This window comes from Corvus cornix, chromosome 3 (assembly GCF_000738735.6).
Source record: "Corvus cornix cornix isolate S_Up_H32 chromosome 3, ASM73873v5, whole genome shotgun sequence".
Lineage (NCBI taxonomy): Eukaryota > Metazoa > Chordata > Aves > Passeriformes > Corvidae > Corvus > Corvus cornix.
The window spans coordinates 65,628,622-65,645,463 of NC_047056.1; the positions used below are offsets into that span (position 1 = coordinate 65,628,622).

The 16,842-nt window shown below is 43.6% G+C and overlaps 1 protein-coding gene across 2 annotated transcripts in view; it reads right to left on the reverse strand.

Annotated features, from left to right (window-relative positions):
• DCBLD1 (discoidin, CUB and LCCL domain containing 1) overlaps positions 1 to 12,969 on the reverse strand; it is a 47,266-nt gene extending 34,297 nt beyond the window's left edge. For both annotated transcript variants that reach the window (XM_039569319.1, XM_039569318.1), the window contains exon 1: positions 12,534 to 12,969. In XM_039569319.1, the coding sequence (XP_039425253.1) occupies positions 12,534 to 12,954 (421 nt within the window). In that variant the 5' untranslated portion in view covers positions 12,955 to 12,969. The remainder of the gene's footprint in view (positions 1 to 12,533) is intronic.
• Between the last annotated feature and the right edge of the window lie 3,873 nt (positions 12,970 to 16,842).

Genomic DNA, 16,842 nt, shown 5'->3' on the forward strand with positions numbered 1-16,842 from the left:
TCAGACCAAGTCCTAGTAGCTATTGTTTCTTACAGAGAAGGCTGGCTGCAGCTCTGAATTCTGAGTTTCTCAGCAAGATTAAGATTTTTCTTTGCTCTGGTACACTGAAATTTGCTGGAAAACTTACCCTAGGGAAGGAGTCAGAAGGTATAGAGGGAAGGTAGAATAAAGCTCAGGATCTGACAATTCAAAGAGCGAATTAATGACTAAATGTTAGTAAAAAACTCACAAATATCACTATATAATGAGCTCAGAAATGGAGGCAACTTGTAAGGAATTCAAAGCATGTCCTTAGTCACATTTTCAAATGTAAAATGTGAACAATACTGCCATTAGTTTTGTTCTTATTATTTTCCATGGGAAAATTTGATTTTCAGTAGAAATGTGTTGGCCAAACTTCAAATACAGGGAGCTGAAAACACAACTCCTCATCCTTATGAAAACCATGGTTTAAACACCTGATGTCACACTCTTTTCTATAGGCACAGATCTTCTGGATGGAAATATGTTTATTTAACCAGTCAGTTTGACACAGAATTTCTTGCTGACATTAAATTGTCACTTATCATTACTTCTGAGAACTGTTTTCTATCACCCCATTTGGCAAGAAGCTGGCAGCCTTGCCTCAGATATCCACGTTTCATCACTTCTCACTGGACAGAAGCAAAGCAACATATTTGAGCCCAAGGTACTCAACAACCAGAGAATCTAAACCTACTTAGATTTAACAAAATCTCTCCTCAGCATCAGGAGTTATTGAAAACACATCATACATGTTTTGTAGAACAAGTTCCCACGGGCATTTGAATCAAGACCAAGATCATGATCTCTGAATCATGGGTGACCACCTGTAGGCCTACATGCAGGTTGTACCGAAGATCACACAGCACTGGAATTAAGGCTGTTTACCAGAGATAAAAATAATCTCTTATGGCAGACAATGGAAACAGCTCCCCAGGAAGCAAGAACCACAACTGGCACCTTCTGCCACAGCAGTGGGCACACTACTCACGCCTTGCCCTCTCTCACATGGTGCTCGCCAAGAGCAGTGCGTGTTTGTAAACCCAAACCTGAGACCCCACCAGAAGACACCAGCACATGTGCCTGTGGAGAGGGCAAGGGGAGATACCTAGCGGCTGGCAGGTATTCCCATGCTCAGACACACGTGTGATGGATGCGTGTGGGACAAGGTGGAGAAGTATCCCTGTGTCTGGGCTGGGTCTGACCATGGCTGCTAGCACACAGGGAGGAGGGCCCCCTCCAGGATCTAACCTGCCCAGGAAAGACAGAGGTGATGAAATCAATGCCCACAAACAAGCTCTGGCCCCATCCTGTGAGCTGCCTGGGACACAGCCCCTGACAGATACTGGGACTTTAGCAAAATGGTGGTGGTGCCAGAAGCAGCAGAGAGATCCCTGAAAATGATGCTGGTTCCTTCAGGTACCCTACTGTCACCCAGAACCACCTGACTGGACCGACTCTGTCCTTCCATCCCTTCCTAGGCCCAGCACACAAGCTAGGCCATGGTGTCTCACTCCTCTGCTCCCTGGGCTTTTCCACCCCTTGGTTGCACTCACATGTGGATGCATGCAGTGCCTTCATCCAGCCACTCAGCATATTCCCTTCTGAGATAGGGAAAAGGCTACAGTTTTTGAAACAAGTAATATAAAAAGTTTCAGAAACATGTTGATTCGGCCAACTACAAAACAGTTACAGAGTATGACATCAAAGCATTTTCAAAAGCATTGCTACAATATCCTGGCAGCAAACAGCTGCCTTTTTCATCCTTCTGATTCACCCTCACGAAGCAATTCCTAACACCGTTGGACTCACTCCAGTGCAAAATACGTGTTATACCTAGGCACGATCACGCACTCGGCCTGCGGCTGGCTGCCCTCTTCCATTCCATTGGGTGAGGCCTGTGGGGCCCCAGCATTTCCCACTTGGTCTCCCTGGTTATAGAGTATTGCTACCTGATGTCCCTTGGCTGCCCACTCTTTCTGCTGGGATGAAGTCCCCCAAAGCACCCTTATTCTCCTCCCCGCCTCCTCTCTCCCAGTTTGACATCCCTTTGAAGGCCACCTTCATGGGGGTTCTTGAGACGAGGCAAGCTCCCCCTACTCCACATGCAGGACAGAAAGCAGAGCTGCTGGATGCCCGTGGCCTGTCCTTCCTTTCCATTCCTTCTTCTTTTGCAAGGAGAGAGCAGAAAACTGAGTTTGAATACCTAATTCTGAATTCAGCCCAAAAAATTAGCATTTTCTGAAGAGCCACTGCAGCAAATGGGCACAGTCAAAATGAACAAAATACCACTGAGTCAAGCCTATGGCTCTGAGAGCTCTGATGAGAAGCCCCACAAGAAGAAGAGATTTGTCTCATCTTCCACATCGCTTTCACTGAAGTAATAACTCCAGCTTATTAAAAGCTGCAATAATAACTGAGTCAAGGAGTTTTGCATCTGTGTTTGAAATAAGATTTGAGTTATGCATAAGAAAAGATATGTATCTAAAAAAGAAATCAACTCCTTCCAGTCAAACCTGTGCCCTCTCGGCTCATATGGGATAGGAGAAAAGACAGAGAAAACCCAAGTTTACTTGCCAGGTGCCATCCAAATCCACTGATGTGGTCTGAAAACACTTTAGGTTTTCATACAGCTCCTTTAACCTTCATCACTAACAGAATCATGCATGCTGCAAACAAAACTGGGGGGGGGGGGGGGGGGGGGGGGGGGGGGCTGTTCGTGCCTTCACTGCTTTCTGAGGTGATGGAGTAAAATGCAGAGTTAAGTGCTTCATATGTAACCTCTCTGCTGCCAAACCTGGGTCAAGAGCATCAGCTCTTTACTGTGCCATTATAACAGAAGGGACACCTCCTTGCAACTGGAACATAAACCCATCACTTCCACAGAGAATGTCAGATGCCAGAACTTCGTGCTTTTCCTGCCAGTGAGCTCAAACAAAGGGCAATAGAACAGACCTGAGGCATTGCTGAGCAGGTGAGAACCCCCAGCCCTCCTCCCCAGCAGTGCTGGAGCCCAAAGCCACACGGGGAAGGCAGAGGGGGGAAATAACCATGCATTTGGGGATTTCACAAGCCACTGGATTCAGGGCAGAGGCCATTTACACCAGCCAAGTAACTGGCTGAGCCCCACTTCAAAAGTGTACAAATCCACAGCAGGATTTTTCCAGAAGTCCAACTTTATGTCCTTCACAATATTTTGTGGGTACAGAAAAAACTATTTTCAAATAATGAAAGAAACCATTAAAAATTAAGGCAAGTCTATAATCATCTGAAAAAAAAAAAAAAAAAAAAGCAGTAATTGTCATCTTCCATGGCCTTTAAATTAGTATTAATATCTTTTTAAGGGAAGAAGTCCCCCACTTCACAGTATGCCCTATTGCAAAAGGGAAAACAAATAGTACATAAACATTTTGAGTTGTATTTTAATTTAACTCCATTAAGAAGTCAGGAAACATTTTATCCTCTGTGCTGCTGCAGTTCCTGAGGACACTTATTTTGTTGCCCAAGCTAACCAAGTGGTGTCTGGCAGGAGGTCCAAGAGCAGGAAGGGAAGGTAGAGCAGCAGAAGAAACAAAGGAACACTGTGGAGTGCTGATTTTGTTGCCCAAATTATTTACTTACCAACTTCAAAGGAATGCAAAAACAGAAGAAGGTCAAACAAATCACAGCATGTTTTTCCCTCCTCTTCACAGACATTATTTACTGTAATGTCCCTCTTAAAGTAGAAATGAGAAAGAAGCAAATGATCTCCAATTGGTTCTGCGGTGGTTCCATAAACCACAAATTCCCACCACATGCCCAGCTGCAATCACCCCCGCAGCCATTCAGGCTGTGGCTGGGAACTGGCTTTCCTCAGGGTGTCCCCTGCAGCCAGCCTCAGGAGATGCTCTGCCTCAAACATACGAAAAGTTATTTTGGTAACTAGTTGGATTGCCATCACCAAGTATAGAAAAAAACTCTGACAACCCTTCTGAATGTCTTATCTAGCAACGTAACTTACATCCATACTACCATTTCTCAAAGTTAGAGGTTTTTAGCCATTGCAGCACAACCATCTGGGAGTAGCCAGGGAAATCTTTCCAGCCGTGCTGACCTACATGGCAGTGACTTTGCAGGATTTCTACAACTGACCTGAGCAGCCTTTACTACCCCAGAAACCTCTCTCACCTTTGCAGAAGTTCACAAAGACAAAAACCTAAGATCTGCGATTTTATTTATTTAGCTGCTAAAAGGTCAAGAGAAAGCAGAAATCTCCTTATAAGCAACTTCTTCTATCAACAGGAAGGCATGTCCGCTAAGAGAGAACTTTGCACTCAGCATGCAGGTTTGAAACCTGAACAAGTAGTAAAGTCTTACTTACACTAACACAAATGTGAACCACCATCTAGTTCCATTGCAATCTGTAAAAGACAGACAGTACCAGAGTACATGTCAAAAATAAGTATGTTTTAGTCACTGCTTCCAGGACTTAGGCAGTATACCCAAATGTAGCCTGCCAGAGAAGCAAGCTTCAGTACTGGAATTTGCTTTTCAGCACTCTAAATACAGCACTCTTGAGCTTGTGGGTGTGAGAAAACTTCTATGCCTTTTTAACTGCTGAAACAAAAGAGATTTGTAATTTCTTTATTTACTGCATAGCTGCATTTAAATATTTTTCAGTGCTTTCCTTTCATGAAGGTGGCATATTGCTGTGAGTGACCACCTCAACATCTTAATGTTGTGTGAGTTTGGACAGATATGAGAATGGAGCTACACACGTATGGAAATTCCAGAGGAATCTTAAACATAGAGTCCCATTTTTGCAAAAGAAAAACTGATTTTTTGTCGTCTAAATAAATAAATGATTACTATGAGATATTATGTCCATATTATGGACCTCAAGTGCAGAGAAGGCACCAAGTCCATTCCCAAGCACTTCTTGTAACTGCATGCTCAGAAGGAACCATGAAGGACTATAAATAAAGAGGAAGATAGTCACATTTGGGACCCTGGTGATGGTTCAGGGCTATGCAGGCTATGAGAAGCAAATATCCCACAGATAGCAGTTTCTTCCCTGCCCCTCTGCCTACAGCATCCCAGAAACATGTCAAAACACAGGGCTGGAGCAGAAGAGCTCCCTCCCACCCTGTGCTGGGCTGTCCCTGGGTTGAGGGGACATTTTGCCATTAGGGCATCTCCTCCAGTTCTGCTGATTTGAGGCAAACATGAAGTTGGATTTTTATTAAGGACTTTTCAGGCAAAGTAGGAAATGCTAATCTTAACTAAGAGTCATATCATATATATGCAAATTGTTTGCTCTACTTTCTCCATCTGTTTTCTTCCCAGGTTTTTCTCTTCGCTATGCTTTACTGGAGATTAACTTACAGTATATTGCACCAAATTTGGACTGTGTGGGAAACATATGCTGCAAGCTCAAGGCCAGACTCGAATATTGGGTTGCACAGGAATAGGAATATTCACAGCAGTGCTAAGGGCTGACAAACCCACAGGGACAGGAAATTCGGAGACACCAGGGTAAGGAGAGGCTGAAGCAGAGCTGTTCCAGTTACAGTAGCAGGTGGGAAGGCAAGATTTCAAAACAGTTTTAATTTGGGCAAAAGGAAATGGCTGAACATGATAGAATGAAACAACACACTCCCCTTATTTCAATATGCAATTACCTTGTTAGTGTGATAAAGTCAAGCAAGATAGACAGTTATCAATGATGGAGGATGGTCTTTTTTTCTAGAAATCAAACTTGTCCTGACTCGAAAAATCATGCATCCACCTTTTATGTCTGTACGCCTAGATGGAATATGTAATTTATTAATAAGAAAGGACAAGAGAAAGGATGCTACTTTTCTCAAAGTGAATTATACAAACACCCCATTATCCCCAAGGTGTAAATCAACAAATATCTCAAGAGAAAACAAATTTGTGAGGGAAACAATAATTGTCATTTGTCAGCACAACAAATTTTTTTAATGTCTTTTGACTCAGTGAACTCAGTGTCTAAGAAACTATTTCCTCCATGGTTATTGCAAACTAACAACAAATGGTTTCTTGCAACTCTGGTAGAAATGGAAGCAAAATTTAACTGAACTAAGATGAAGAAAAAATCAAAGAACTTCTCTGACCTAATGCACTGAAAGCAAGAAATGCCTTTTGTCAGTATTGTCACACAACCAGCCTGCTTGATACTCATCCTCAAAGTACTAACCAAAAAGGTACAGAAGCTCCATAAACTTTTGTGATCTTCCCAGTTCATTGTGGTTACATATTGTTGCTGTGAAAGAGGAAAGGAAAGGAAAGGAAAGGAAAGGAAAGGAAAGGAAAGGAAAGGAAAGGAAAGGAAAGGAAAGGAAAGGAAAGGAAAGGAAAGGAAAGGAAAGGAAAGGAAAGGAAAGGAAAGGAAAGGAGCTACATCATTACTTAAGTACTACAGTGTTGGCTGTGGCACCGCATGTGACCCACAGCATCATTTCTGTGACACGTTAACAAGACATATAAAAGGTGCTTGCTGATGGATGTGGAAAACAGCAGAGAGGAGTATATTTTATGCCACCCTGTGTATACCACTTCATTAATTAAACTCCATGATTCCATTTTGACCAGATTTTTTTGATTAGCAGTAGTATTAAGCAATCATATTCTCAACTTTTGAAACAGGATACAGCAGAAAGGTCTGAACAGTTTTTCACTCAACCCAAGAGTAAGTCCCTCAGTGTAACTGCTTGGTTTACTTTGATACAGTTTCATTTTGCTTTCCACCTACAAAACACAGCAACTAAGTTTCATCTAAAAAAAATTAGTGGATTAATTTTCAAAACACAAGCATTAGCAAGGACCATGAGTTTAACCATGTCTCTTCTGTCTGTGCTAAAATACTACAAGATCAGTAAGTGCTGACTCCTTGGGTTTAAAAGTGCTAGCACTTACGACCACCCAAAAAGCCTTCAGTAGCTCAGAGGCACTTGAACTTCAATTCCCCAGTAGCATGCTGACACAAAAAAACATGGGATAATGCAAACCCCTGCCTTTAGGAGAAAGCTGAGACAACAGGGAAGGCAACAGCTCGAATGTGAGCCATGGACCTCGCTGCTAAAGCATCCCAGCAGAGGGAGACCCACAGGATACCTGAATTTATTTTACAAGTTAAAATATATTTTTGCATACCTGGAGGACAAAGTGTGGACTTTTTTTGTTGTTTTTATGAGTTCATTTTACAAGTGAGGCACTGCTGACTATTAAGTCAAAACAACACACCAACACAGAACTGGTATGGCACCAGAGCAAAATACAAGAAGTTTCAGGCAGAAGCCACACATCTCCCTTCTGCACCATTAGTGCAGCTGCAACAACAAGGCTCAGGCATGTAACAAAGCCATTCTGTTCGGGTGGGTGAAGAAATCCACCTATGTTTCCATCTTTTTGAAGACTCTGCTGCTACTCCATGAAGAAAAGTTTTGTTTGATTTCTGACAGGACACACACAGGCCTTTGTATAGCATGAGGGATCGCATCCAGAATCCCCCATGTGTTTTTGTAATTTGAAATAAAACAAACAAACAAAATTTTTATTCAGAGGACATGAACATCTGGAAGATGACATCAACATGACTTCAAGTGTAATGTCAAAGCATTAGACTGAAATCCAATATTGTTGAACAATTTGTGGTGGAAATGCCAGATGCTTGAACATTATGGAATAAAATTGTGATGGATATGAGGTTTCTGCAGCAACTGAGGGAAGAAACAATGTTTTAGAACTTAACTAAATGCCTGATGAACAGTAATATAATTACAGAAGTGTCTTGGGCTGAAATGCGTGATACTAAATATAAAAATTAACACCCTGGTAGTGTAGGAGGCCTGGAGACTGGGTTTCTAGCCTTGCCCTGCTCTTCTTTCCCCATTTATTCTCCTGTCCCTCATCATGGTGCTTGAAAACACCTTTACTGAAGCTGTTTGGAGATGGGCAAATACTGCTCAGCATGGGTGCACTTATCCTTCTCTGTGCCTATGGGCATGAGCAGAATGGAGCTGCCACCAGACAGCAATCCTGTCCCCTCAGGAGACGGGAAATAATGAATATGCTCACACTGGGACTGGAAATCTTGCTTGAAGAGGGTGAGAACACCACTACCACCAAACTTAGCCTTCATGACTTGGGAGGAAACTCCTGAGAGGCAAGTCCTGGCTCTGTCAAAAGAAGAGACAGGGAGAGAGGCAACAAAAGACCAAAATGCTTCCTCTCCTCAAAACACTCAGCTCCCAGGCTTAATTATACAGGATCAACAACCCTAACCAAAACTACTGGCAGCCTCTCTCTATGTACAAGCATACAGCCAACCTCAAAAATGTGGCTTTAGCACTCACACAATTTTCACAGACAAAAATCAGTTTAATTAAATAGTTTGTAATTTATTTTGAAAGCAGAAATGAAGGTATCTGTATACTCTTAAAACTAGTCAAACCACTATCCTTTTTTATTTAAACATCACTATTAGCTTGTCCCAGTTTGAAGTTTCCCATTCCCAGCTGTAACACTAATTAAACCTTTTGGGGAAGTTGTGTGCTCATTCTTATGCATTGCTATTAATATTTTTTATTGCAGTTAGTTGGGATCCAACACCATTCCACTGAATCCACTCAGAAGGATTTTATTTTGATTTTGTCTGGCTTGTTTTATTCTTAGCAGATGGTGCAAACCCATATGTTGATGAGTACATGCCACAGGAGAGCATCTGATCCAATGCAGCCAGCCCCAAACTATAGTGATGTCTATGCTGAGGACTTCAGTGCCTGCCACCACACAGGACCACACTTCTTGGCACGGTGTGAGAGCTCAGATGGGTTTTCAAAACTATACTAGTCCTGGTAGCTAAGCTACTTTTGAAAAGGTACCTTAGGCATCACTATACAGTAGCATGACCGTCCTCAAAGTTGGTATTTTTTCCAACTAATTTTTACTGTACTACCTATGTAACTTAGGTGGACTAAAGGTGACAAAGTTTTGATAAATATAAATGAATATATTTTTGCATATGCAAATCAACAAATAATTTTCATGAAATATGATTCAACAGCCATGCAGGTAACGACTTTGCCAAAGCATTTTTTCTCCCTGCATTGTCAGTGAGACTCCTGCTGGCCTCCCCGTCTTTGATTTCGTTTGAAATACATCCCCTGATAACCTAAAGAGAAGTACTTATGAAGAGCTTAGAGCTATTTATAGCAAAGTCTGTGTGACTGAAAACATTGCAGTTTTCTTGTGGTGGGTACACGCATTGCTTATGAACTGCAACTGGAAAACTGTTGCCTCCCTCTTTAGCAATTCTAGTCAGCATTCCCAAGGCAAGAGAGAGGGAGCCAAGGAAGGAAATAGACATAAGGACAAAACGCAAACAAACTGAAAATTTACCAATCACTTATATTCAGAAACTGAAGCGGGGGGTGGGGGGTTTGGGTAAAAGAAAGATTAATCTTGATCTGCATTTCAAACTGCTGGAAATGGGCATACAAACTGGATTAGCATGATCACACCAGTGTTCTTCAGCAAGGGTTTTGTGCAAGCCCCTGAGAGCAGGCATAATCTCTCATAATTACTGGATACACTGTTGCCACATTGAATAACAGCCTTTCCTCAAAACATATAAAAGTCTACTCCCCATCGATTCTTCCAACTGGGCATTGGGTGAAACTGTCAACAGATCCAGGAATACAGCAAGCAAAGCTCACTCCTGGATGCTGATCTGCAAATCCCACATGAACTAGTTTCATAGCTGTGTTTTATTGGAAGTGAAAATAAATGAGGTAGAGCAAGAGCAGTGGCTTAAGTCTTGTACTTAATAGATTAAAATCCCCATTCCTCTTATGCTGTCCTACAAACAAACCACCTTTGGGTCAGTTTTAAGTCCTACTGGCCAGAAATCTGATAGAAAATGAGTCAAAACCCTGAAAGACTCAGATTCAACTCTGATTTCTGCTGCCCACAACTACATGGTTCAAGGTCTTGCTCAACAACACCAGAATGGAAATCAGGGAATAGTGAAAGGCAAAGATAATGCATTCTGGTTTGCCTTCTTTCTGCCTTGGGTTCTAACTGCTGGAGGAGGTTTTTAGAAGAGATACCAGGATATGGGTTGGCTGTGTGACTCTGGCAGACAGGGAACAAGGTATATTTTGTAGTTGTCAGCAAAGACCTGGCAACTGAAACCCCAAGAGATCAGTGCAGAGCAGAATAAAAAGAGAAAAGAACTACCTTTTATTATAAATCCCAAGGCTATATATTACTCATGGACAGTCATAGATGTAGCATTTGTTTCCAGGTGAGACCTACTAAGCCTATAAATATTTTTTAATTAAAATAGTTTCCCTTAATGCTCAGCTTTTCTTATTATCATTTTATGGACAATAAAAATTCCATTTTCATAGAGGCCTCAGACAACACATCCATTTAACATATTTTCAAGAACAGAAAGAGTGCTGATACCTGGACCTAACACCCTCACACTCAGATATGAGCCATTCTCTGAAATAACCGAGCTACAGTGAAAAAAGGGGTCTTTCCTTAATTCGGAACTGAAGTAAAATAACAGAAGCTATAACAGCTGCTTCATCCCTGTTCTGTAGCACCCCTCAAGAAAAAGTTAAGAGGAAGGTAAAGGCTGCATGTTGTGCAGTCAGCTCACGAGAAGTCAGAAAAATGTAATGCTTCATTTTTTAAAATAGGTATTTTCAAATCAATATACTTAAACCAGTACATCTTTCTTTGAACCAGCTGGTGGGAAACACCAGTGGTGACACAGAATTATCTGAAACTGGAGCCTGATTCACTCTGGCACTTCTCCTGCTCCATTACAACTTTTAAATCAAGTCAAGAAGCTTGTGTAACAGGAAGTTTGTATCCACTTATCCTTATCTCCTTTCTCCTCTGGTGTGACTTTAGAACACTTAGCCCCTAATTTATAGGGTAACAGTAATAAACAAACACAGAACATCCCCCGTGGAGAAATGAAAGGCATCAACATCTTTTCTTCTCTCTAGACACTGGACAGATTATCTTGTAAATCTGAGTTTGGTCCAAAGAGAACCAGAAAAAAAAAAAAAAATATATATATATATCTCCATTATGTTGATGTGATAGTAGAAACATTTTTAACATGAATACAACAAATGGGCTTTTACTAATTAATTTGGGAATACAGACAAGAAGGGATGTTCATACTTACTACTACTGTGTTACTGTATTCACCAAAACCACCCAAAATCCCCAGCAGACTTACTATTACTCATTCCCCAAATGACTTTCTTCTCCCTGATGTCCTTGAGTGAGGGACAAACATTGGTGAAAGAGAAATCAAACAAAAACCCCTCAAAATACCGATGAAAAGAGGGGATTAAGGGAATGTTTTTTCTTTGATACATATGTTTCCTGGAACACATCAAATTGGAATCCCAGCACATTGAGGACAGAACAGCAAAGCTACCATGAAGCTGGCAAGTGGCAACACGACCCATACCAGCTTCTCCCTTTTGTGGAGATGCTTATCAGAAATCTCTGTTAATAGGAGGTTATGCGAAGAACAGGCATAAATCAGCCGAAGTACTTTCTGCCAATGCATGTATACAATGCTAATGCACAGCACTAGGTTCTGGGATTTGCAGCCAAGTCGGAACATTAATACGGGACTTTTAAGTTATCTGAATGCATTGTCAAGCTCATTATGATACTTAGTTTCCAGTATTAACTATTTTATCTGTAGCTGCTAGTGAAGTCTTCTAAGACGGATGCATCAGGCCATGCAATGCAACAGCCAAGAGGTTGCAACTCCGCGGTCGGAGATGTCAGCTGTACTGGTAATTTACACAGGAAGCTTAAAAACACAGGGTAAAGAGAATAGTACCCGCACCCTAATTGCAACAAACTGCTCTATCACAAAAAGGCTCGTAACATTTCCTTGAGATTCCTACGAAACTTTGCCAAGGCACGAGCATGGGCATTTCACTTTCTCACCGAGGCAGTGGAAGAGCAGAGCTGCCTGTACGCAGCCGTGGGACAGGGGCTGCCGGCCCAGCCCCAGCCCTGGCCGGAGCAGACGCGGTGCTGCCGGTGACCGAGCGCCTCCCGCCGCGCCCGGGGCTCCCGCCGGGGCTGACGAGGCGCGGCCGCAGCCGGGCGCCCAGGTGGCCTCTCCCTGACTGCTGCACGCAACTTGCCGGAGACTTTTTCGCCGCTTAACTGACTTATTAATTAAAAAAAAAAAAAAAAAAATCCTATTTAACAAAGATCAAGAAAGTCATAGTATACATTTACCGTAAGGCTGGTTACCACTTTAATCTCGCAGCTACTCAGACACAGGGATAAACCCGGCGAGGATTAACCAGGTCAGCTATATACAGTCCTCAGAGCAGCTCAGGCTACGCTCGCGAGGCCGGCAGGGTCAGCCCGCAGCACCCCTCCGCTCGTCCCCAGCGTGGGGAGCCTCCGGGGCCGCGCTGCCGACCCTCCCCGCCCGGCTCCGGACTCACCCAGCGTCTCCGCCCGCAGCCAGAGCGGGGCCGAGGCTCCAAGCAGCAGCGAGAGCAGCAGCGAGGGGGCGGCCCGCGCCCCCCCGGCGGGGCCCATGGCTCCAGCTCTCGGCGGGGAGGGCAAGGCACAACTTCCCCACTTCCCTCCTGCTCCTTTCTCTTCCTCTCCTCTTCCTCCTCCTCCTTCTCGTTGGGGCGGCTCCGGAGCCAGCCCGCGCTCCCGCGGAGGGGGGCGGCCACCTCCCGGCATCCTTCTCCCCGCAGGTGTTTCTGCGGAGGCGGAGAAGGGGCCGTGCGGGGCTGCCTCTGGCCCCGTGCCCCGCCGGTGGCCGGGCTGCAGCGCTGCTGCCTCCCGCCTCCCCGGCCTGGGGCTGGGGGTGGAGAGAGGAAACGGGAGAAGGGGAAGCGCCACTATTCCCATTGGGCTGCCGCTCGGGGTATCTCCTCCTCCTGCCGTGGACCGAGGGGCCGGCGCGGCCCCGCCGCCCCCTCTCCTCGCCGAGTGCTGCTTCTCTCACCCACCGCCGCTCTGGAGTGTTGCACCGGGGTCGTGGGATTTCCCCGAACCCATGCAGCCCCCAGCATCGCCTGCGAGCCCCCGAAGTTGGCAAGGCGTGTACATGCGCACATATATATATATACACACTCGTATATACGTGTATGTTCTCGAGGATTATTTTCCCGTTTGCAGGCTAATTCCCCGGCGTCGCTCCTGCTGCCACAGCGGGAAGGGGCGCGGGGACGCCGCACGGTGTCTGCGCGGGGGCGGACACGAGTGGGGCCGGGCACTCCCGCTTGACCCGTCCAGCCCCTTCAGCACAGCTGGGGTCATGATTGGGCTTCTCGGTCCTGTAACCCGCTTCTGAGGGGGTATCTCCAAGCAGGGTTGCAAACCACATGGTTAACCTGTGCCAGCTTTTGTGTGTTACAATTATGGGCTGAATTAAACAGGACTTTTCTAAAGTATGCTGTGGGCATCTCTCTGTCTGGGTGGGTCCTTGACTGTCCGGCTCTGAAGAAACTTGTGCCACAGGGAGGGTCGCAGACGCACGGTAGGGAAACAGTGCCAGCAGCCACAGGAGACCTGCATGTTAAGCAGGCCCCAATGATTTGCCTTTTAAAAGTACGTTGTAGAATTGAAGGTGGCCTGTCTGACTCTGTACAGTCTTTTTGGGGATGGGTTGCTGTGAGGCAGGTGGATTCACACTGCTAGCAGGTCAGGAACACTGTGCTGCTGTGCTAAAATGAAGTACAGAATTAACTTGGATGTCAGAGACAACACTGTTAGATTTTATATTATGTTAGAAAAAGTCGAGTTTAGTAAACCTTTATTCTAATTGAGCTCTTGTTTTGTAAGTGTTAATGTCTGTTTTTTAACTTTTCAGACACCATATGTGATCAGGCATATTTTTTGCCATGTACCCAGTACATTATATTCTTGGTATATGTATTTAACACACGTTGTTAGTATTTGAGACTTACCCTTTTTTTCAAAGAAGAGTTTGAAATCCAGACTAGAATGTTAGATCTGGTGTAAGGCAGAGAGAGTGCTTGTTAGTGCAGCAGTTTGGTGGTCAGACTGATCCTCGCTGGATTTTGCCAACAAATGCCAACATCCTTCTGGTTGAAGGAGGCTGAAATTGGTCACTCTTGTCAAGGCTCTGAAGGCTAAGAGGCTTTTAAAGAGGAGTGTGGAATGTGTCCATGTGAATAAAAGTGGCCTGTTTCTGTATTTGTCTCGCAGACTCTCAGGAACAAATCCATACAAATTAGGGTGATTATGGAGACAAAGAAGCCAGAAAGTCAAATATTGCAACAGCTTCAAGACTGGATTTAAAGACACCACAGAATTGGTGAAAATATTGTGGTCACAGAATACAGTTTTTCCAATACCAAATTCTGGTTCAAAACCTACAAATGAGACTCAACATAAATGGAAACATGAGGGAGAGAAATGAATAGGACAATACATATGTTGCAAAACAAGTATCATCTTTGAAAGAGTAGTAGTTGTTGAAAAGCAATATAACAACATATGAGTGTGCATTGTTGTCTATTAGTCTCAGCAGGCAATCAAAACCGGTCCATTGGTACTGGGAATTATACTGATATTCCATCACCTGAGATCTAGAATATATTCTCTAGTAATAGTGCGAGGCTCTAGATATATTTGTTAACTGTTATCATAAGTATTGACAGAACAGTCCTGCAGGTCAATCCCAACTAATCTTAGGGAAGCAGTGCTGCAATAAACTGGCTTTAGTAACCTTGGGCAATTTAATATGCAAAACACTTTGCCAGGGACCTTGCAGATCATGTCACTAGTGCTGAGCTCTCTGCAGAACTTGGGTGGTTGGTAATTGGTAGAGGCAACTTAGCAGCCTTGGAAGGCCAAAACGGTTTTTGCCTCTCACACACCTCTAGGAGGCTCAAAACGAGAGGGAAGGTAGGTTGGCAGATACCATGAAAGGAGGCTTTCTTCATCTCCTGGGTGCTGGAGGCTCGGCAGTGCCCTCTGGGACAGAGATAATGATTCCATTCACAGTTATTTTTATTTCAATGATTCGTAATGAAATGATAAGTCACACCCTTGAGACTGGGGCTGTAAAACGTCTGGGAGTGGTATTTGTTTTCCATTCATGGCTGGTACACGAGAGTACTGGTGGAGGGAAGGGTGTGCAGGCTGCCTTTTCAATCTTCTCACCACCCTGGGTTCAGCCTGGTCGCTTGTCCAAGGCCACGTGTTTCCTGTTGCAAACGTGTAGTGCTCAGGGGGAAGCCCTGCTCCTCTTGCAGGTGTTGGGAGCACAGCTTTTCTATTGACTTCAACAGGATAATAATATTGCAATCAGTGAAGTAGCTTCTGTATTATTTATTTTGCTATTAAATTCTCATTACTATGCCCTCTCTCTGTCAGTTTTCAATATGCTGTAGGCAAAGAACTTACTGTCAGCTTCCAAGATTAAATAATCATTTAGATGAATGAAGTAGTTTATAGCTCTCAAAGTTGTTATTCACAAGGAGGACTTGTGTAACCCTTGTCACGTTGCTACACTGGTTCATGTGTACTTTTCCAAATTTACCTTTATAAGGAGGAGAGTTAAAACCAGCTTTTCAATAAATATAGTTTTAAAGGCAAGTGCTTTAAGGCGAAAGATTAGTTCAGAAAGAAGGCATACATTGAGCCTGACCAATAAATTGTCACACAGTGGGAGCTTCACAACAGGAAAACTCCCTGCCAAACCACTTCTGACAGCTTAATGCAGCTGATTTTGGTCACTAACACTGACTTAATTTTGAAGAGACCTGATTCATCCAAACACATAGCTACTTTTTAGCATAAGCATGTGCCTTTCCTTTACAGGTAGTTTTCCAAGGGTATGAGTTAGGAGTATTTCGTGTGTGTATTGCAAATGGTATTAACTGAGTCACCTACAGCTAGACAATGTGTCTCATCATTCATTGTATGGATACCTTCACTGTGCAGCACCTGCAAATGAGCGATTGAGTTGTTATTCCATAGATCTTTGATCTCAGGATGAACAAATAGTGAGAGAGGACTTCAGGACAAAATCAGCTCAATACACTTTAGAAAGGGCAGGGTCAGTATGGGGACATACCCAGGTTTCATTTGTAGTCTTGTACAGTCTCTAGTTTCATGGATTTACTTTCTTGACATGTACTTTTTTATATTCTGTTGCATAATTGTATATAACACACACAGAAAGAGCTGCTTCTAAGCAGACATAAATCATCTGATGGGTCCTTGTGTTCCTAATGTGATATTAAACTGGTAGTTTGTCTGGGGCAAGGGGCAGAGGAGGAAGGAAAAACACATCGCAGAGTTCACCTAAGCTTATCTTGCAAGCTTGACACTGTATACATTCTTCCTTCCAGAAGCATCTTGTTCTGTACGGGTCCTAGGATAAAAAAAGTAGAAACCAAAAATTTAATTTATACAAAGAGGTTTAAGTTTCATCTTAATGGAGCAGTCTTGCTTTGTGCAGCTAACAGGAAAGTCCCCGTTCTTAGTAAGTGGAAAGCTTTTTCTTTGCATAGAAGAAGGGGGAGGAATTGAAAACACAATGAGGTGGAGAGGACCCGAGGTTACAAATTGCAAAACGCAAGAACAATTCTAGACATTGAGAGGTATGTTAATCTCTTCATTAGCAGAAGGATAGCTTGCAAATTGAGAGGCCTTTTAGCAGTCTTTATACATGGGCCAGGTTTTGCATTTTCACTAGGACAAAAGCAAATGGTATAGTGGATTTACAGGATAAAGCTGAGAACAAAGCGCTCTGGTTGCTGA